Here is a 24245-nt window from a genome sequence, read left to right as displayed (position 1 = left end):
TAGAAACAAAGAATTCTAACAATCGAATGCATTTTTTACTAAATGTTATGCATTGTACAATATAAAAAAAAAAGTAATATTACATACACATTTTCATTACCCGCAGGAGTTAAGCTTGAATTTGCAATGTCTAGTCTACATGAACAAAGGCTGATATGTGGCAAAGTATTAATGCATTCATTTTAGTTATAAATTCCATTTGAGTTTGCATCTACTTTTATGGTTTATACTCATTCTTATTCTCCTATTCGCATGGCTATTGTTACATGTTGCATTTATGTTTATTTGTTGATTGGCCAAGAATCACACTGCCACTCAAATTGCCTTTTTGGTGTAATTTCCTTTTTTCACAATACATCCACTAACATTACACATATGATGTTTACAAGTATACATAGTAGAAGTGTGTTTCTTTTTTCTGGCTCAGACTGGGCACGGTTCTCAGTGAGTTGCGTTTCGCAATTTATGTGCCGCCAAGATTGGTAATTTATCATTGATTGTCAAGCACTTCACTGCTGCTGTTGCTGATACGAACAAAGCCATAACTTTGCATAGAGCACAGAAAAGGCGCTACCCAGTGCAATGACAACGACCTTGAGTATGGTCTTAACTAAAATATATGTATATCATATATACATATAGCATACACATACGGATTGATATTTATTTTAGCACAGCAATCAATCGATGATTTTCATTTTTCAAAAGATTTGCTCGTTAATGCTAATCAGCAAAATCATGAAATGTGCAAGACATAAAAAATAATTATAATAAAATAAAAATATTTTAATGAGTTAATAAAGTTTGTATGCGATAGGCATTCGTTAATCAAAAATTAAACAAAATATGCATAAATAAATAAAAACCAAAAGCAAAAATACTGCAGCGCCGAGAAATCAAAAATATTGACACACAGTCACCAGCAAGTTTTCTAGGTTAGAATCAAAGTGCAACTTTATTCATATACAGCAAGTTTTGAAGATATTTCATTTAATGGTTTCTATATCTAGGTATCTCCTTCAAAGGTATAAAAATACATTAATTATAATTATAAGATTGCGATTTGATTAATTACCGTCTATATGAAATCTTTATTAATTTTTCATGTTAAGAATGGTGTTATCTGATAAATTTATATATTAAAACAATTCTATTTTAAACCACCAATTAATCTAGTAAAATTAAGATGTTTTTTTTAGAAATGTAATATGTCTAAAGAAAAAACGTACTTGATATGTTACTTATTTGTCATTAAAAAATCAAAAAACGATCAGTCAAAGTAGAATTTTATATGCCGAAGTGATGTTGAATAGCACAAATATAAATGACTAATCTCAAAAAGCATTAGTTTCAAGATAAACTTCAAAAAAAAAAATATTTACAAAATAAAAGTATTTAAATTACCTTTTGTAAATAAAATTATTACATACTGAAACAGATATCGGACATTATATAAACTAAAGAACTTTTTAGAAGGGTTGAATATAAAAGAAAAGACAACAACAAAAATTTTAGTCAATTTATTGAAGTTTGGCTAACTATACAACGCTGCTTCGAGTATTGATAAGTACTTAACATCAGTGGTCTTAAAAAATAGTCGAGTTGTTTAATTAGTTTATAGTGCGTACATAATTTGTTTGGAATGCAAATGCTAGGCTTGTTGTCTTTTCATTTCTAATCGAACCCTTCTAACTTTTAAATAGTTTCTTTTCGTCATAAGACGCGTCACTTTCGACAAAAAAAGTTAACATTAAAGAAATGTTTTTTTAACAACAAAACAAGAACAATATAATTACAGATATTTACTCATTTAGATATCTGTTAACTATATATATATTTCTCTTTGTTTTCATTTGTCTGTCTGTTAATACTTAAATCATTCCCTAAGTTATTGAGCTAATCAAATTCAAACTTTCACTGGACCATTTTTGTGTTCAGCTTAATAACATTAAAAAATGGATGAAATAGGTTGGTTAATACTACCAGCGCTTCTGCAAAATGTTTGTAAATATAATTTTACACTATAATATATAAGGTTGATCTCAAAATAAATAATATTTTTTAGAATCATATAATAATTTCGCTTTTATCCTTTGAAACGAAATGAAATTTTGGCATGGCATGAGTGAAGAATCTACTCTATTCATCTACATCTGCATTAGATTGCACCTTAGGTCTTTCGTAATATAGAAATAGAAAAGTTTTAAGATAACTTCTTTGTCTAAAAAGCAAAACAAAAATCATACAGGAGGCAAGAGAAAGTGTATCCATTTTCAATATTTATTAAAATACCGAAATGTCAAGTGAAAACTACCCAAAAATGGGTAATTTTCAAAAAAAAATCTATGCAAAATTATAAGGTATTGATACGCGAGAAAACGGTGCTTACTACATTCTGTGTCTCAGTACATACTAAAAATATATTATTAATCTATGTTAAGAAAGTATTAGGAATCAGTCATTGAAGCACATAATATCTATTATTTATCAAAATATATTTTTTCACGAAGTATTTAGAAATTGTGTAGAAGATACAGAATGGGTGTGTACTCTAGCAAGGAATGATCTACGAATGTTATGGTAGGTAGATAGGTTGGAGTGACGGCCTTGTATTCAAAAGCCTACTTTAGCTCAAATAATTGCCCATTGCGGTACCACAGAAATAGCGTAGACTGAAAAATCAGTTTGCCTACCCTAAAAATACTGTAGTGGTTTGGAAGTCGAAGCGAAAAGCTGAGCCTTAATTTTCTAGAGAATATGACACAACCGACTCGATTACTATTTTGAAGCCGTCTATGTTAAGAGTGACAACTTTGTTAAAAATCCAGTCTTCCTTGCTTGGTATTAGGGAGTCGAACCCCCGATTGAGGTCTGGGTTAGAGCACATGTAATCAATTGAGACAGTGACAGGCAGTTCCTGGTTCAGAATGATTGCATGTCCTATGTCAAATCTAGAACAACACTAAGAGCGTTAAGTTTGGTTGCCATTAATTTAGCTTGCTGTTTTACGAAAAGCCGGGATGGCATCAGAGCAAAAAGGGCATCGTGAGGGTAGAGTGTAGAGCTCCTGTGTTTTGCAAGGTAGCTGATCTTCTTGTTTTGTCAATTAATTTTATGTAGCTCGTTCTTTTTGTGGTTTGCCACCAGAAGGCAGCCTCATAAAGAAGGATTGGTTCAATAATGAATGTCTAGAACCAAGGTATGATTCAAGTTTGGAGACCCCAACTGCGACCTATAGCTCTGCTGCAGCAGTAATTTGCTTATGTGGTTTTACGGGCTCTTTCAGCTAAGTAAGCCTTCTAGCTGAGTTTAAAGTCCAAAATGCGACCCAGATATTGGACCTTCGTGTTTAAACCTACAATGTTATGGTACGTTTCCTTAAAATGTTCGGTACATAAAAAATTGGTTTTAAAGTTAAAAAATTATTAAAATTATTTAGTAAATTAATTGAGACATTTGATATATTCTTATTACAAAGTAAACTTTCTTATGAATATTTTATTGTTTCAGTGAAATATAATTTAAAAAAATTTAAGTAAGATGTTTGTGGTTGAGATAAAACGATACAAACAATTTGCAAAATGTTTTATCACTCATACAACTTTGTTTATGCTTCAAAACAATTTGTAGCAAATCAAACTTTACGTTTACATTAAACAAATACATGTCAATTTTCATACAAATTCTATATACAAATGCGGTAATAAGTTTGGGTAATTGTAAGCATTAACATTGTATTACAGTTGCTGTTATGTACAGTGCTGTTACGTACAGCATATCAGATTGTAACAATTTCATCCTTATTTAAATATATTTCTTCATGATAAATTAATTTATTTTGAAAACAATGACTAATATTTAAAATTTGATTTCAATAATTAGATAATATTTAGACACATTACATAGTCTTGCTATGTTCCACTCATTTATTTATAAAAGGATTATAGATATATACGCTTATGTACATTTACCAAGCAAATATGCAAAAGTAATGTGTCACTTCGTGAGCACTTGTAACTAAAAACCAAGATGAAATCCAATGGAATTGCATAAATAAAAAAAATTAATTTACTATGTCTTTAAATAACTTTAACTTTCAAAATGATTAACAAAGACGACATAAAGTGTTTTATATTACGTGATCGTGCAACATTTGCTGAAATTGCAATTTATACCGTAAATATCAGTAAAATTAAGTGTGCTTATGTATCTGAATACCAAAACATGCTTTATGCGAATTTGTAAGTTTAATGTTGCATTATATGTCGTTTTTTTTATAGGTACATGCACTCTCTGTTGACAATTTTAAAAGTATTTATTAACTCATGTCTACGGGACTTCCATTTAATTAACTTATTTAAATATAGTGAAGAAATAAAATAAAATTGCTTTGCATTGAATGTCGCGGATTTTAGACAGTTTCACTGACAACTCGACAAGTAATTACATATGTTCGCATATAACCTAAGTGAATCAAGACGAAATTCATTTAATGAAAATGAGTTCAAGGTAATTTGACTTAGGCATACCGATTTGCAGTAATTAAAGCCAAATTTCCAATTACTTTTAATATATATTTTTGAGTAATTTACATACTCAAAAATTTAGGTTTTTATTCAACTCAGCTACTGCATAATGCTGTCAAATTCTTGATTGGCGCCAATGCTACCAAATTAGAAAATATATTGATAACAGTAATTATTAGAATATTTTTTTAAATACAAGATAGTGGGTTAACTGTAATGCTTAAGGTCAGCATGTTTTTAAATTATTCAATTTAAAGTTGGTTTTTAAAATACTTTGTACTTTTCCATAAAATGTACTCAGTCCAATGGATAATGATATCAATGAAAAATTAAATTAATAAGATAGTAAATAAATATACATAATATAGGTATGTAGGGTAAAGTTACTAATCTGCAGCTTTGTAATTTTAAAGCATTTCTAAAGATTTAAAGGATTATTGAATATTTTTCTTGATCAAAATTGTTAAAAATATTTAAGGTTATATTTCTCTCCCATTTCTGATACTGGTGCATACGGTCTTTATTACCAGTTTAAATCGTACTCTTATGTACCACTAATTTTTCTGTTTTTTTAACTGGCGGTGTTTTTTTTTCGTCCAAGCTTTGACTACCATAATATTTTACGAATAATATTGTTGTTAGGATTTTTGAGAGTCTGCCCGTTTCAGCCTTACCGGCTCTTCGTATAACTACTGTAACTATATATTGTCTATGTGCAGTCAAAAGATCAGTGTTGACATTTTTTAAGCCTTCCAGATTGGTTGTCCAAATAAAATTAAATTTATTTTTAATATTATATTAGAAATTTTCTAATCTTTTAAAAATTTTCCAATGTTTGAAAATAATTCTTTTACAAGTGATACAGTCGGAAAAATCAGAAAAAATTAAAACAAATTAAACAAACTTCCTTAAGCAACTTTCACTCATTCATGGACTTCTTGAGTATAGGAGTGACACACCTATAGTAGCGCCCTTAAAATCAATCAATCAGTGACTGATTACTGCTTTATCATTCAATGATTGATTATTGCTTAAAAAATCAAGAAGATGTTATCCATTTAGTTTCGTTCAGTCTGGCTATATAAGCTGCTGTTCTGACGGACGTAAGGTGACACATTAGACATTGTTATCATACAATCACAAAAAAATATGACCTTTTGTTCTTTAAAATAGTTTCTAGATTAACATTATTTGAATGACTATCGAAGTCATGGATTACAAAGTGGAAATTGTTGATTGTCTACATCATCTGCGGAAGGGATTCTTTCCACTATAAATTCTCATTTAATTAATTATAAAAAGGAATAACTTGTTTCATTTCAATCCCTGATGTTACTTTGTTCCTATTAAGATCTAATTCTTCTCTTTCTTAATCGTCTTAATATCAAGATTGCTTACACTTTTAATCTATATATAATAATTATACAAAACTAACTCCATATTTATAAGGACCCAATGCCAACCGCTTTAACCTAATACATAACGTAAGATTAAGTCACAGTATATGGTTACACTGGCTATAACTATAATTCAAAAGAATTATTTAGAATGTTGTGTGTTGTGTTCAATTATTTATAATCGGTTTTAAGAATTATAAAATATACTTTCTCCTTATATAAAAAATGAAAGTAACATTTTTATAAAATTTATTTTAATTTGGTTTATATATTAAAAATTCTTCAGTAATTTTATCGCATGCGATAAAAGAACTATCGTTCCAAGTTTTTTACTAAACTATTTATTTTCACTGCAAATGAAATTCTGTATTAGGTGGGGAAATACATAGAACGCTAGTCAGTGTTCTTATTATTGTTAGTAAACATGCAAGATATGCGACATTCTTTATGATTGTGCGACAGAGCATAAAATACATAAACGCAAGAATTTCATGGTGCACCTAACCCATAATACTTTCGAAATGTTCAAATGGTCTCTAGACCTCGAAATTCTATTTTTGTATTTTGTATGCAGATTTTTTACACAGTATTAGTGGCCGGTTTTCGTTGCATGTTGCTGCGACATTCTCATATATTTTTAGTTCTAAATTCTTAACATTTATTTTAAATCATTTAATTGGGTTAATATTTTGATGAATACTTTTATTCATTAAGTTATCATAAAAATATCTTGACAATGTTCGCATCACTGGCAAATTATTCCTTATTTAGCAAATATATTTTTTCTCTTTTTGCAGAATTGCTTTAATTAAGAATAAAGATTTCTGCTAATTTGTTTCGCAGACTTTTAAGGAAATCGCAATTATATTCTTTATTTTATTTTATTGTTTTCATTTGTGTTTCAATAAAACTGAAATGGTTAAATTATGCTCAATAAATTGTATCTAATGACAACCAATTGTCAAGTGCGACCTTATAAGGGTGAAAATACAATGGAAGCAGGAAGGCTGTTTGACATTTAATAAGTTTTGATTCTGATCTGAAGACAAACGACGACACTAAATAAATGTTAAAAATAATGTCTCGCATAAAATTTCTAACAATTTAGAAATAAATGGCGGATAAAACTTTTCTATATTCTTTGTATTAATCTTTATTTATTAAACAAAGTGGTTCATTTACATTTAAATTATTATCGTCTATTATAAAATTCTTTCAAACGATATAATCTTTACTGTGTAGGTTTGATCTTTTAATCTCTATAAAAATCTTTTAATCAAAAGAACGAAAAATTTTTAAATACTATTATTTGTTAAATAGTTTTTTTATCATTATATTAAAAATTTTTAGTTTAAAACGTGTCTATATTAAACATAAATAATTTAAAATACTATTCGATAACAACTACTAAGAAAGATTACTAAATCAGTATGACGTCATAAACATGTGAAGATAGAAAATTAGCTGATAGATATCGTGATCTTTTGTACAATTTAATATTCTTATCATATTTATATCGTAAGTACTTATCGTAACATTAAAGTAGCTAATGAATAAAAGGAGATATCATAACGTTTATTCTAACTGCAAACAAATATTTAAAAATATTTTACGAGAGTTAGTAATAAATGGTGAAGAGTTTTCCACACATCGCTGTGATTGTGGTGAATAGTTCTCCTAACCCAGTAGAAAACGGATCGATCCGTCATCGAAGACGTCTTCAAGACATGGATACATACATGAAGACCGATCGATCCAAATGTATGACGGTCTTCGAAGACACTTTCATACAAATTAGCCAAATGTCTTCAATGAATTTTTGTGTACATGTCTCGAAGACCGACAGAAAGTTGTGCGCTCTTAGTGCAGTACTCATATAATTTTTTCACCCTTTTTTTATTTCTACTCTTTTATTGCGCTCTTTAAATTTTAAATGAATTTCAATTTTCTCTTTAAATAAGTAAAAAGAAATTGTTGTATTTTGTACTTTTATTTATTTTATATAATAATTTCTTAAATTACATTCAAAATTAAAAGTTTTAAAAGTAAATTATAAATTTTATTATAAATTATTATAAATTTTATTAAGATATTAAAAATAAACTAGTAAAAACTAGAAAACATAATGAAAATTAATTTAAATAATTAACTTAATATAACTTAGCATATCTAAAATTAACTAAAACTAATATAAAATAATTTATAGCATTTCGCTATCATCAATTGTTGAAGTTTTATATGTTTTCAAAAGCGTTGAAGAGGATTTTGGTACAATTAAACATTCTGATCTTAAGAGTTCTAAAATATCATTACCACAACGCCTGTTAATCCTGTGTTTTTTAAATATAACAGCTAATTTTTCACAAGTGTGAACTTTCACTGGAATTTTTGTCTTCAATATTAATATCAATATATTTTCCAGGAACTAAGTCACTATTTAATTTGTTTTGATTTAATTTCTTTTTTTTTAATATTTCATAGTTTAATGATTTTGTTTCTTTATTCATTTTGATTTTTTTAATATTTATTTCACAAAAATGTTTATTTACTACACTTCAAAATTATTGCGTCACTTCATTTATAAAACATAGCGTCATCTGAGGCAAAATTCAAATACGTTGCTATGAACACTAAAAATGAGAGAGAAAGCGAAGAAAGAGTATTTATATTCATGTTTTGAGCAATTGTTTTGCAAATTTGCTTGAAAATGCGGACGCGGTATCAAAGACCGTCTTGAAGACAATGTCTTCGAAGACCACTTTTTCTACTGGGAAGTATTTATGCCAGGGAATACACATTACAATGGTATATAATCTTACTTAAATTACTCAGATATTTAATATAGTTATATAATATATAAGTATATATATAATATAGTTATAAATATATAATATATATATAATATAGATATATAATATAGTTTCGGTTTTATATTTTTTTTTTTGTCTTTGTTGACACTACAGTCACTATATAAACAATCATAATCGTTTTTCAAACACTGTTTTCTCCTATTTTTTTTTAATGAATTAATGTGAAATCATTTCAAATCCGTTATCATGCCATTAAATATTTTTATCCGATAGAGTTTTTAAGACACTTATAGCGTCTTAATCATGTAATATGATCCTTCGATCTTCATGATATTGATTTATATATTTTATTTCTTTTTACTATTAATTATTACTGCAAGTTTCATTACTTCTCTTTAGTGGTTGTAAAATAGATTAGATCATATTGAACTTGTTCGCGGGCCTTAAATTCAAAAATTTAGATTTTTACCAATGTACTTTTATTATTTATTTGGTAAATATACGCTACTTGGTGGACATTCACATTGTTCGGTGAATTATTCACCCAAGGACTTCATTGACTTCATCATGTCATGAGGATAGAAAATTATTCTCTTGCAAAAATGTGCTTGAAACAGTAGTTGAAGGAAGAAGAAGTGAACACTCTTACACATCAAGTAACGGTAACATGATCAAAATATCAGTATAAATTCGAAATCGTAATTGCCCACATCCACACCCATGAAATATCGAGAATAAGTATGCTACTTTAACGGTGTTCCGTATAGTCTGTGTCTATGTTTACAGTGGAGTGATTAACTTGGAGGAGAACTAATCACAATTGACACATGAAACTGGAGAAGCATAGGTGTTTGAAGATAAGCGTTTTGTCAGAGCGAAAACTAGAGAGGTTATTAACATCAACTAAGTAAATAGATAAATAGATATGGTAAAATTGCTATAGTAAATTTGTTATTTATAATAATTGATATTAAGAAATTAGCAAATGAAGTCCATAAAAATGCAGTTGGAAAATAAGAGACATACGTGTTAATATGAATTGATATAATAAAAAAGTGAAAAAAAAAATGATTGATTATTTATATTCACAGTTTTATAGAAAGATGTTGGAGAAGGAAGATGCTTGTACAATAAAAACTTATCGATGAAAACTGATTATTTATACCCACACAAAATGTCACTTTTACTTAATATGCATCAACTGGTATGAATTTATCATTTAAATTTATTTAAATAATATTTTTAATTCGGCGGAAATGTTGCTATTCAGCTTAAAGCTATAAAAATAATTTTAAATTGCAATCAATAGAGTCGTTGACTGCATAAAATTAAAATTTCTTTCAGTGCTGATATCAAGAAAAAAAGGTTCCCAAGTTATTTATCGCTTTCGTTTTCTAATTAAATGAATTGTTTGAGTTGTTATTATGATTATGGGTTAACATATCTCAAATTTTGTATATTTTTCAAATGCATGTCATCACGTTTTTCTTAGCTGCATTTAAGCTACTCACGCGTAACTAAGTGAAAAGTGAAAATTTCAGTACTTTTATTGAACAATTTCAATGGCAATTTGAATACCAGTTAATTTACCTTATACAATGCTAACTTAAAAAAAAAGTTGCATTTCTAACAAAATGTTAGAGTAATAAAGTAAAAAAAAAATATACATAAAATTGGAATTAACTGAAGATAAGTTAGAAATCTAAGGCAACGATTGTAATAGTAAATAAAGTATCTTAGCAACTAAAGGCTAACAAAACACTTAAAAGTACAAAGGCGTTAAAAATTTCTATTAATGCTGCGTAATGCAATTTAAAGTCGAATTTCTATAAAAAGTTATATATGTATCTATATAAAATTTATCTAAAAATTTTTTAATAATTTGAAAGCGATGTACATATTTGTTGCAATAATTTAAATGAAATGCAATTATGTTAAAAATATCTAATTAAGCAGTTTGTTTAACAACGATACTGTAACTAAAATGCATATCAAACTAAACAAAAGCCATGAACCTAGTGGCATTGGCACTAAATAAGAAAATTATTCACGCTTGCAACTATGAGCTTTTATAATCAAAATAAGACTTAGGGCTTACTTTGCAGTTTTGGCATCTGTTATTTAACTTCCTTATTCAAAAAAATTACATTACTATATTCACAATATCCACAATATATAAAATAACTAATTTGGTTAACTCTTTTCCGTTTAACACGTTTTAAGTATTTTCTCCTATGTAGCATTTCTTTTTTGTAAACAAATCTGATCATGCGTCTTGCATCGCTGATATAAGCTACAACTGCGACAAAAAATAAACAGAAAAAAATAAACAATAAAATTTTCTTGTCTTATAAACAAAACTAAAAGTGAAAGTATTTAATATGCATTATGTACAATTTATGCATACTATATACTTCGCATTATCAGCTGAACTCTCTAATGAAACTATGAAATTTGGGCTCATCAAAATGCGTAAACGACTCGAAACTCGAAACTCGAAACTCTAAAATCAAATAACAAAAGTAGCTACGAAACTGTCATAAAATATTTTATTAAAAATTTTATTAGTACACAAACACAAACGTTTAACTACTTAATCATTTCAGTGATTTTAATTTGATGTAATTAATGTTAATGTTTAGGTGTTTTCAGTGACTGATGTAATTTTATATTCTGCATCTGAAAGTGTAGGTTCAGTGCACTCAATCGATAAGACATTATATTTTTATAGATTTTGAAACTGCGAATGTCGCGATCAGACTATAATTTTTTTATATCTTTGAGAATGTGTATTGATAACAGAAAGGCCAAGGCAATAAAGCTATTGTATAATTACATATACCAAAGTGTAAATAAAAACCCCAAATATTATTTAATAAAATAATTAAATCCGTCATTAAAAATAGTCGGAGTTACATTTAGTTGATGTACCTTTTATACACAAATAGTTTTAATTTTTCATAATTCAATCTGATGAATAGTTTAGTGTTTAGTTTAGTGTTTAGTTGCACTGTCCAGTTAAATGCTATTTACATAGTAAACTAAATTGTAAAAATTACGATTACAATTATGTGAATATGCTAAATTTTGTATATATTGTTAAAACTAATACAGTAATACTTCGATTTCCGTCTTTAATTAAGACTTATACCAAGCGACGTAATTCAAATGAACACAAATTGAGGTATTAGTGTACTTCGAAGTGTTCAAGCATTACAATCCACGAGTTACACAAAAAGTTAAACCATAAATAGAGTTATTTTTGTCGCCTTTGATAATACAGAGTTTTTGAATCCACGTTTTAGGAATTTCAAAATTTTGAAAACATCACCTTAAGGAAGATATTTAATATTCTCCTATATGTTAAAAACTTAGATATATATGGGGATCTTTCTAGAGATATAATTATTAAACGCAAAAAGGTTAGAACGTCTAAGCTATCTAGCAAAAAAGATGGTCTTTTAAAGATGGTTTTAAAAGTGTGGTAGATTGTTAGATTCTTCTAGTGCATACTAATTAAGCTCACCCAGACAGAAAGAGATAGAGAAAGAGAGAGAAATATAGAGAGAGAGGAAAAAAAGATACAGATTTTATAATAAAGGTTTGATAAATTGCCATATTTTTCTAGTAGTGCCGAAATAAACACACCAAGAGGAAAAAAAAGGGGTACAGACAATAGACAAATGATATATATATATTAGAATATCGAAATGTTCGTCGTTTCTAACGGTTCAAGTATTATTTGATGTACTAAGACAATTGCATTTTATTAATACATCAGCTCAGAGTTTTTCAGCTGTCGGTCCCTACCATTAGCACTACCGGTCTGTAAAACATTCCATTTTCACTTTTAACGACAGTATTTTTTAAATAAAAAATTTGGTACCAATCCTTATGAAACATATTGAAACCTTAAAGGGCTTTGGCAAAACACCCTGAATATTTATTCAGTTTACAGTACGTTTTTGTTTAAAACTCATGCATAAAACAACATCGTTTTAGTTGCAATTTTTTTGTTTTTTTTTGTACACATTTTTTGCATTTATGTCATTATTTAATAAATAGAACTGTGCTGTCACTTTCAATTTAGCTGAAAGTTTTCTATGATCATGTCTGATAAGAAAATAAACCATATCTAGGGAGAAATGGTTATTGTTTTGCAGGAAGTTACAGCCTCTGGGGGTTTGAGTATTTGTATTTTGGATGAATTTTCAAATGGTCATAGACCTCAGACTCTATTATTTTAAAAATAATTGGTTCAACCATTTCTAGGGAGAAATGGTTATTGTTTTGCTAGAAGTTACGGTCTCTGGGGGATCGAGTATTTGTATTTTGGATGAATTTTTAAATGGCCATGTCTCAGACTCTATTATTTTAAAAATAATTGGTTCTACATTTTTTTATTAGTTTGAAGAAACTAATCAATATTTGCAATATTGTTCTCTGTAGTCTTGTGCTCAGCAATTTAACGAATCTTCAACTTCTATCGAATTGTATATTATAAAGTAAAAAGAAACAAAATTATAGGAATTAATAATTCAACTTAGTTCATTCCCAAGAGGTGCTTTTAATGGGTTCAAATCTCACACTGTGACTTTTGATGCAAAAACAAAAAATAACGACAAAAAATAATTCAATTGATAGTTTCTGTGTTACATATTTTGATTGTATTTTAGCCAAACTTAATTATATTCTTAATTATTTAAAATATATTAGTAAAGTGTTTATTCTTTAAACTGATGAAGTATACTTTAAGAAAAATTTATAGAATTTTAAAAATAAAAAAAACTTCGCCCAACGTGGGGCTCGAACCCACGACCCTGAGATTAAGAGTCTCATGCTCTACCGACTGAGCTAGCCGGGCAGTTATCCTGCAGCATGCAAATTGTCTATAAAAAAAAGTAATCAAATGTCTAATTTATGTTATTGTGAAATATTTACTTTTTTAACAACAAAAAAAATCTAACAAGACTTTATCAAAACTTGCTAATCAAGAAACATCCATAATTTTCTATCTATTTTTGTAGTGTCTTCAATTTTTTTTTTTTGACTAAAAATAATCACACATACATTGCCACTACAAAGCCAAGTATTGCGTACACATTTGCACGTTTAGCCAGCACAAAACATTATATATTTTTTTGTGCCAATGAAGAATTTAGTTTGTTTATGAAATTCGACCGAACACGTTTATTTTTTCGTATTGAAAAGAGTCAACAAACTTTGTTAAACGAGTTTTTGACAACATTTTCAATTAATGATCTTAAAATGATCCACAAAACAAAATAACGGCAAAAATAATGATCAATGATTTGTTTTTGTTTTTGTTTTTGTTTTTGTTTTTCAAGGCATACTGAAATTAATATTTAATATTGTAGGAGTTCACCAATGGGCAACTGATCATTATTTCTTTCGATTTTAATAATCAATATAAGGCACAGCTGTGTTTTACCTCTGCTTGTTCCATAATTCCATATATTAAACTAATTAATCATGGTAGCCTCGAATGATATATGACTTAAATTAGTTTGTGTGGTCTAGATTAGAAGAAATGTAATTAAAAGTACACATAAAGGTGTGAGTACTTATCAGAGTATTCTATAAGTAAATTTAGATTTTTTCCCAAAATCTCAAACCATACAATACCATTCAATACATTTAATATAGATAATTATTTACCACTGTATTCAATTATTTAATTTGTTTCCATTTACTTATTTAGCTTTATATTAATTTATTTATTAGTTTATTTATAGAGAGGTTTCAAAAGTTTATAAAGAGAAAATTTATAGAGAGGTTTATTTATAATATTTATAATAAACTTTTTATCTTAATTTAGGTTTTGATTTAGGTGATTAATGAAGTTTGATTAACCATTAAAGAGCTTTCGAATTTTAACTTAGTTAAGAATAAATCTAGTGGAATTATACTAAAAATGTCCAATGCAAAATATGTTTTCCAAAATGAAAATTATTGAACTTTGACATATTTGGCACATTAAATAAAATATAAATGAACCACAAAACAAACAAGTTAAACAAACAAGAGGTACATATTTTTTAAAATGTTTGTTTTTCATAAGTAAATATTATACATTATAAATAAATATACATATTATAATAAAACTAAATATTATCTGCTAACAATTGAAATGTAAACAAATAAAAGCTGCTCTTCTAGAACTTTCAAAGGACTTTCTAATTTACATGCATAAATCAACTTATGGCAATGGAAACAAACTAATTTTAATTTGATTACCATATGTATATTGACTTGATTAGAGAAGGTGGTATTAATTATGACTTAATTTATTTTAATGTAAATTTAATACACATAACATACATACATATATTTAAATTAATCAAATAATTTGATTTTCATCTCTTATATCTCTCATATTTTGTATAAAGTAACAAGAATGTTAAAATTTCGTCCACTGTGTTTTATTTTTAACGAGATCAGTCTTTTTTTGTGTATTGGTTGCATTGTCAGTAACGTGCGAATTAATTATCGGTGTGAATGAGAAACTGCTTAAGCAGATATAGTTTAATCTACTAAGAAAAAGCACTATACAAACCACTAATTACTGACTAAAAAAGTAGCTAAAACAGGTTTTGTGTTGTAGTTTTGTTTCCGTTTTGTTTCAGTATGTAAACAACTTCATTGGATTGTATTTGTGGGGTTATGGAACAAATCGTCTTATACGCACAACTTTCAAATTCTAGATGCTTTCAAAAATAATGAAAGTTATAGCCGACCAATTGCCAAGGTATTGAAAATAATTGCAAAAAGGATGCAGTACAGAACTTTAGAGGCCCTGTCGATGATATATATAATGTGATAATTATAACCAAATGACAAAATTCAAACAATATATTATTAAATTATTTAAATTTAAGGGTTGCATTCAAATTTAATCGAAGAGTTAATCACAAATATATTCTATTTACATTACCTTTTGATCTCAAAAAGGTAACCCCATATTTACTTAGCATAACGAAACACATCTATCTGTTTAGATACAGACACATTTATTGATAAAGGATAATTTATTTGTCAATAATAGAGTTAGTGGAGTCGATTTTTTCTCTCTCTAGATTTTTGCTATCTAGGATCGGCAACAATACAGATCGCATGAGTCATTCTTTCCAAGACTTGTTCGTTTCTTGAATAATATGCTTTAGTATTAATTTATAGGCGGCGAGATATGTTCAAATATAGTTTCTGTCTGCATTTAGATCTGAAATTTTCTTCAGTCATTGTGCCCCGCAATCCATATTACCAATTGTAACAAATAATTATTTAAATTAATGTTTAAATTATAAATTTAATTGGATTTAAATTTAAAGCTTATAAATGTTTAAAATTTTTATTCTTAAACCATTAAATTTCAAATACTTTTAAAAATAAAAACGTTTTTGAAAAAAAATTTATCATATTTTATTAGAAGCTTGATAATTTTTTACATCAATTACTGTTAAAATAAAAGTGTGTCAATTATTTCTTTGCTGTTCTACTAATTACATATATGATATGTTAGAAAGGAAACGAATTACGCATGGGAAGGTCAGGCTCTACGAATTATCTAAAATAGTAGGCTTTATAAGGAAGCGTAAAAAATTTTTGGTGTTACCTTGAGCTCAACATATTATTTTGTTTAAAAGACGCCACCATCATTAGTAAATAATTTACTTAAATATGAAAATTATTTAATTATTGGTTATGTTAATTGCTTTAGTTTTTACAAAAAAAAAATCATGTGGGATTTACTGTTTCAGAAATAAAACAATGCAACAAGAGTAATTATTATGAGAATTAAGTTCTCAAAGCTAAGATAATTTTAGTATTTTAAATAGTTTTGAAGATTTTCTGTTTTTTTTGTAGCTTAAAGATTGTTTAAAGCGTTCTAAGCGATTAATTTTAATTGATAACATAAGTGACCTTAGGTCATATAATTTGGATTTTGTTTTGTTTTGTTTTCATGTTAACCAATAGTTAAGTTTGAATAATGATTTAATAGAAAAATATTTAAAGAATGGGAACAAATTTGAAATAAATATATTTAAGTTTATATTTATATATTAAATAACTGTTAATTAGGAAGTATGCTTAAGTTAAAACTATTAGTAATTTTTTTGTTTTTCTGTTACTAATACGTTTTTTCTATGAAATATTTTTCAACTATGTGTATATATATTAACTATCTATATATATATATTCTATCTATTTGTTATTGTCTAAATGAAAACAGTGTTAATGTTAAATTTAATTGTCAATGTCAAGTTAACTGCTAGCTACTACCTTGCTTTTGTTTATTTAGGTTTATTTATTATGAAGTCAACAAATAACCAAAAAAAAATAAACATATTTATTTTTCAAAAGTATTTTTCGAAACTTGGGTACATTTTTTTTAAATTGGTTTAATTATCGGAAGCCACATTGAACAAATATCTAGTTTAGTTTTCAGTTTTTTTAGTTTCCCATATCAATTTTTACAATCGTTTGGGTTCTTTGCGTGTTCTTATAGAACAAAAGAAACTCTTCAAACCTCTATGGTTACAGTGCCTATGGCTCATTTTAAGTATTATTGTTAAAATTATTATTTTTAAACTTTTATAATTTTTATTTAATTTTACGTTCTTTTGCGTGTATTTTTTTAATGGCGCATGAACAAAGCTCAAATATGGAGTTGTTGGTAAAAATGCTATAAAATAAGAACTCAAAAAAAGTTCTGAATAATAATATTAAATAAAATTAACACGCAAATCATAAGAAAAACAGCAATAGAAAATGCACTTAAATAAGTTATATATAAAAAAAATTTAAATAAATTGTTTTATAAAACAGAAGTAAAAAAAAACAGAGCGCGACTCTGGAATAAAATAAAATTAATGACTTTTGTCATTAGGCAGACAAAAATTGTTAATAAAAAAGCTACTCATACCACAGAAAACATATCAAAAAATTCACAAAATTCACTCATATAAAGAAATTAAAAGCAAATTAAATTCAACAAAAAACAAAAAAAAATTTAATAAAATTCAGAACACATATGAGAAGTTAACGGTAGTTTGTTATATTCACATAAAATATATATATTATATATAATTTTATTATTTTTAAAAATTTAATGAATTTTGTTTTGGTGTCAGCGCAATTTGTTTAAATTTGAGTTCTAATAAAAATCAGTAAAATGCCTTCATACGCCAATCATATTCGCATTGAAAATGAAACTGCAAAACAATTACGAAATTCAATATAAAATTTCTTTGTTTAGTTTTCAGATTTGTTATATGTTTTTATATAAAAAAAATATATAATATTAGTAAAAAAAAAAGTTAATGTTAAATTTATTCCAAAAATTCTTTTGTCAAAATGTTGTGCGAAACGCATTCTGAATAAAATTTTTATTCAGTATATAGTAGTCTTTTGTAGTCTTGAGAAACCCGAACAAGCACAAAAATATTTATTGCCAAAATTCATAAAATATTAATAAAAAAAAATTACGAAAATAAAAAAATAACCGGCTGAAAGTTAATACCATCAAAAAATGTCAAAAAAAAGAACATAAGTTTGACAATCTATACAACTTCTGTTAACATGATTGAAGATCACAAATTCTTCTACCACAGAAGCAAACCAAGCATTGATCTGCCAGAGCTGATAAGAAACAACAGAACCCATGCGCTACTGTTGTGTTTTAACAGTGTGCAGCAGTGTTCGTAACAGCAACAGCAGTACTAATGTATAAATGTATCCAAAGTTTAAAGAAAACAAAGACAAGACAACTTAAAAACCAAAATAAACTGGAAGATGAAAATGAAAAGAACTACTCGTAAGTTTAATTTTAATGAATGATCTTCCTGCGTGGATCGCTAGCGGCATACTTAATTCGGGGCGTAACTGGGCGAACAACTCAAGCCGAGTGTATCGAAACTTTTATAATCGTTAAGTCACAGACTTCTGCTACGGCTACTGCTTTCGCTACACGCGCATATCTTTTCGACTGGAGAGTCTTTCTTTCTTTCGTGTTGATATCTAAAGTTGCAGGCGTTTCAGTTCAAGTTGAACACCCTGTTAACGACATCAAAATATTGGTTTTAGGTGAGACGTTTTGATTGTGAGAATAAACTGTAGCATTTGTGGCTTAGATTTTGTTTATTAAATACTGTTTTAAATTCAGCACATGAATTGTAGAGAAAAAATTACTTGAGTTTAAATTTCTATAAGAAAGGAATTATATTAGTTTGTTGGATTGCGAATTTTGCAAATGCGTTTGCAATATTGCAATATTAATTTTTTTTTAAGATAATTAAAAAGGAATCCATTTTCCTAACCAATTCATATTTGAATAAAATGAGATTTTCGAGACTTGTGGTTTTTTTACATATAAATAATATAAGGAATAGTATTTATGAGCTTTTAGCAAGGAGACCACTAAAATCTGTTTTAAAAATAAATTCTTAAATTTAATTTAGGTGGGATTCCAAAATTAGTGTAGGAAATATGCACCTCTGGAATTTGATCGAGAAGATATAGCTAAAAAAATTTGAAAAAATATACTTCAAAATGCTTGAATTATATATTCTTTCTAAGAAATTGTATACTACCTAATTATAACTTTTTTTGAGTGATGGCCAGAACCAGAGTACTCAGTCAGTTGACTATGATATGTAAAGTGACAACAGAAAAACACTGAGAGGGACATAACATTGTTTATGTTCAGGATATCATAACCAAAGAACTTTAATATAGTTGTTGCAAATAAGGTGATCTTTAAAAAAAGTTTATTTTCGTAAGATCCTTGATCGTGTAACAGATAATGATGGTTATGAATTAAAAACTGTTCCAGCTTTATAACAATATTGATATTGTTTAAGGAAATAACACGTAGTGTGTTCGCTGACGTACATATAATGGATAATTTCACATCACCCAAAAAAGAGGTGATCGAATAAAGAAGTCATAGAGGAAGATCGCACTTCGGAAGGAATGATCAGTTTGATCATTAACCTCACTTGGTGTAACAGATTGGAGAAGTCGATAGCATAAAAGTGCTGCAACAAGCAAAATTTGCCAGATGTTAATTTCACGTAAGTAATAAAATTAACTAAGGAAGATGCGCTGAGGAAACAGGGCGTGGTTTCGATAAAGTAATCTATTTGATCACTAACCATCGGGGGAATTGATTAATCATTTTGAGGTACGAGACTAGAGAAGAGAGTAGAGAAAAGTCCGAAACCAAGCAAAGGGATGTAAATTCCATCTGAGGAAAAAAATGTATTAAATAAAAATAACGTAAAAAATTTTTGTTGTTAAGAAGAGAAAAGTTACAAAGAAGAAAAATGGAGTTTGTTTCTTTGCCAGAAAAATTTCTCTTAAAATTTTGATTAAAAAGGACATATAAATAAATTCAAGTACACAATTAAGCATATATATATATATATATATATATATGTACATAAATATACATATGTTAAATTAAAATAGAAATATATGCATATATATTTCTTAAGCTACATATTTACACAAAAAAAGCAGCATTTTTTATGAAAAAAGGGTTTAACGTGAATAAAAGAAATAAATTTCTTTCACGAAAAAATTGTCTGAAATTGTATCTCACGACTGGTCTACTCTACATAAATTCGTTACATTCACATTTTTATTCTATTATATTTTAATTCAAATATTTGACATATTAATAATAATAGTACGTAATTTCATATATTTTTGTAGTACTTTAGAGATATCCTCATTTTAAATACCTCAAGGGTGAATATTACATTATAGTAAATCTGCATTCATCTCGAACGTAGACTACTTTAGAAGGTTATAAATACATATTTATTAAAACTTATTTGTTAGATTACTGATTTTGGAAATTCACTACATTATTTATCTTCATCTCTTTATCTATCTTTATCTATCTCTTTCTATATTCGTTATGGCGAGGAGTAGAGTACTAAGTGGTAAGCTCATTGTCCTGTCTGCGGTTCGTTGAGTTCCTCTTCAACAAAGGATATTCTAGTCTTCATTCATGAATCTAAGTGTTATCTGTTCAGTTATAGTCACTTAATTATACAGAATATTTACTATTTCTAGGTTTCATTAAGTGCTCTCTTTAACTTGAAGTCCAGAAGTCTGTTACCTTATATTACATATTTGTATAGTAAAATTTAATATAGAGTTGAATTAAAAAAGCAATTTTAATTTCTCATAAAAATTCTGTATAATTCCACCTGTTCGGAATTCTATTTATCAGTGAAGTTTCTAATAGTCAGTATAAAGTATTAAAGTATAATAGTACTAGAATATGTAATGGAATTATATCTATGCAGTATTAATAAAAAGAATAAATTATTTTGCAATTAAAATATTATGTTCAGATTATTACAACAGATTAATTTTTTATACTGCAATAAAGAATAAAAGAATCGGGAGTATTATTTAAAACCTAAGAATCATTAGGGCGTTTTAATAACTCACATAACTTCAATTCATATTTAAAATAAAAAGTGAGATCAGCGCATAGAAATAATTTTTCAAAATTGTAGATAAAAATATTTATGACAAATGCAATTTAAGTTGCATGTTCATGCAATAAAATTAAAAAATTACAATATAAAATTAACAATAAAAAAATAAAATTAATATTTTAAATAAATATTTTATGTCATGCAAAATTACATAAAAAAATACATTTAAAATGTTTGCATAAAAGAATAATAATAATTAAATTCTTAATAAAAATAAAAAAATTCCGGCGAAATAATAATAACAAAAACTCTGACTAGAACTTAAACTGACAAGACGAAATTTCAAAGAATAAAAACATACAAAATGCATTCTTAACTACATTTGTTTTGCATATCTGCAGATAATGTATGAAATCATAGCATTATTCGTCTTAGATGCAAATTAAGTTAGGTGGGTAGAATTGTGCATGTGTGCCTGACAGAGATGTCTCAAGTTAAGTAGAAAATACAGTTTTTATACTTTACAATATTTGACACGTGGCCAGACTTTAATGTTGGCATTAAAGATGTTTTATGGCTTTGCCAACAGAATAACATAATAAAGTCAACATTACTTAAGACAGATATAGACTTTGCTATCATCAAATGGCGCAGCATGCAGCTTAGAGCTTACAGCAAATAGCAAAAAACTTATTATGAAGTCACATTTGCGTATTGCTGGTGGTTATTTGAGTTTAATTCCTATGTATGTCTTAGCACTGATTATGCAATATATTAGAAAATATAAAAATAGTAGCAAATTTACACATTGTGTAGCTTCATTGGCAAACTTTGTATACAGCGTTTAAGCTGCTGTTCTACTAATCCGCTTTGTCGGATTCTTAATTGACTTAAACCATATGAATTAGGATTAAATTTCTGACATGACTTTACGAAGTTTGACATTTCCCTGTTCTAACGGATTTGATGTTGAGATTAAATAGTGACTTCTTGTTCACCTCGAAGCATTTTAAGTCTAATTACTATGATGTAAGCTTACCAAGTTTTGTATTACTTAATACGTATAAACACTACATCATTCTTTTCAGTTGTCATATAACATTTGTTTTTTTTTGTTTAACATTTTTGCAAAAAAGATCAAATTACCTGCAAAGAAAAATAAAAAGAAATTATTTTTTAGTTTGTTATGAAAAATTGCGTAAAATTTTATAATTGTGTTAAGATAATTAACAATTGAAATGGTTACAATTCATAATTAAATTTGTTTTAATTTAATTTTTTTTTAACTACTAAATAATAATATCAAATTAAATTGAAGTTAACAATAAAATTATTACAACAAAAGGCACACGCATATAACAGACTAACACACAGCTTACACTGTTAACGCATGCGTACTGTTAATTTCGCTGCTGTTATAATTTGCTCGTATTCGTTGTGATGCTTATCTCTTGCTTACATGGCTCTGTTGACCCACTAAGCTTATTTGTGTCAAAATAATTTTCGTTTTTAATTTTTTAAGTTTTTTTTGGGTTTAGTTTAATATTGTATAAAATGAAAAGCAATTAATTGTATGTATAAGTCCAAATGCTAGGGAAGACAAAATTTCGTTTACCTTTGAGCGCATTTTGGCCGCAAAACTTTTTTTTTACTTGTAGACTTAATTTATTATATTTTTTTTTAATAAATAATTTTCTTTATGTTTTGCTAAAATTTGTATTTCAAACAAAAATATTAATTTTTTGTTATAATTTTTTTTTACAAACACGCACCAAATTTTGTCTTTACATAAACCAACTAAAATTTTATGGTATTCTGCGTTTGAAACTGAAGAAGTCAGACGTAATTGGTGCGCCATTATTGAACCAAGAAGGAAGCAACGTTTCTGGTTTTTATCTTTACATATATATATATATTTTATTACTTATATCTTATATTACCAGTCAGTCAAGAGGTTACTGGAGTAGCGAAGTTTCCGTTGGTTCGTTCATAAATTTTGAGCAACTCAAATATGACATTCGCTTTATTTACTAACTACCCATGCGCCAGTGAATTTATGTACTCATATATTTCGTGAGTGATTTGGAGCAGCAAATTTTGATTTATTTTTAATTTAAATTTAATTTAATTTTAAATATCATTTTTATTGGGTGTGTGAATTTTTCAAAACATTTTTTTTTTTTGAATTATTGTATTATCAATTTTTTTTTATATCATATCTATTATTGGCCTTGACTTTAAGTTTGTTTTAATATTTTGAGATTCTTGATATTTAAAACGTTGAGCTAATTCCAATAAATTTGGGTATGAAGTACTTCTATAATCACGTACCTCTATTGTCTTTACTTAGTAGCGTGTTCACGGAAGTTTTTTCTTTAACAAATTATTAAAAAAAAATGGCATATTAGAATTTAAAGAAGATTAACAAAAGTTTGAGAGAAGAATATTTGTGATGTTGAAATTACTATTAATGTCATTGGTATTTTGATTTGGATCAAGAAATTCGTAATTTTTCAAGCTAAATCTCAGTTGACTAATAAAAAATATGTCTTTAAGTTATTTTAATATAATTCATTGAGATAATTTAGTCATTAAAGTTTAGTAACCCAAAGTATGAACACGAAGAACACGAAAGAATGAGAATATATGTTTAAAAGAAAAAGAAAAGAAAAGAACTGACTTGTATGTATCCACTTGTGCTATTGACAGCTTATAGACACTAATAGAAGACTGTCAAGCAGTCAAAATTGCAATAACTTATAAGCTATATGTTTTGTTTACAAAGGAGCGTTATTTTTGAATTAAAAAACTCTTCAATTCTTTTTCCTGAATGTGTATGAATGTATAGTTCCACAAACAATTTATATATAAACGTCTAAAGCTAATGTCAATGTTATAATAAGTGTCCACCAATATATATAAATTTGGTAATTTGCCACTAAAACGTATGTATACGAAAACTCAAAGAACATGAATACATAAAAGACTGTAAATCAATTCCGGACCGATTTTACAATAACTTATAAGTTATGTATA

General features: G+C 27.2%; 1 protein-coding gene and 1 non-coding gene across 2 annotated transcripts in view; one reads left to right on the top strand and one right to left on the bottom strand.

Annotated features, from left to right (window-relative positions):
* Window positions 1-14592, top strand: part of LOC119674922 (T-complex protein 1 subunit epsilon-like) — a 27339-nt gene extending 12747 nt beyond the window's left edge. Inside the window, exon 3 of the mRNA XM_038086080.1 lies at window positions 14573-14592. Within this exon, the coding sequence (XP_037942008.1) occupies window positions 14573-14592 (20 nt within the window). The remainder of the gene's footprint in view (window positions 1-14572) is intronic.
* Window positions 13525-13597, bottom strand: Trnak-cuu. Its single transcript has one exon. It is a non-coding gene; the product is annotated as a tRNA-Lys (tRNA).
* Window positions 14593-24245: the final 9653 nt, after the last annotated feature.

This window comes from Teleopsis dalmanni, chromosome 2, assembly GCF_002237135.1.
Source record: "Teleopsis dalmanni isolate 2A chromosome 2, ASM223713v2, whole genome shotgun sequence".
Classification (NCBI taxonomy): Eukaryota; Metazoa; Arthropoda; class Insecta; order Diptera; family Diopsidae; genus Teleopsis; species Teleopsis dalmanni.
This window is presented reverse-complemented; position numbering and strand designations above follow the sequence as displayed.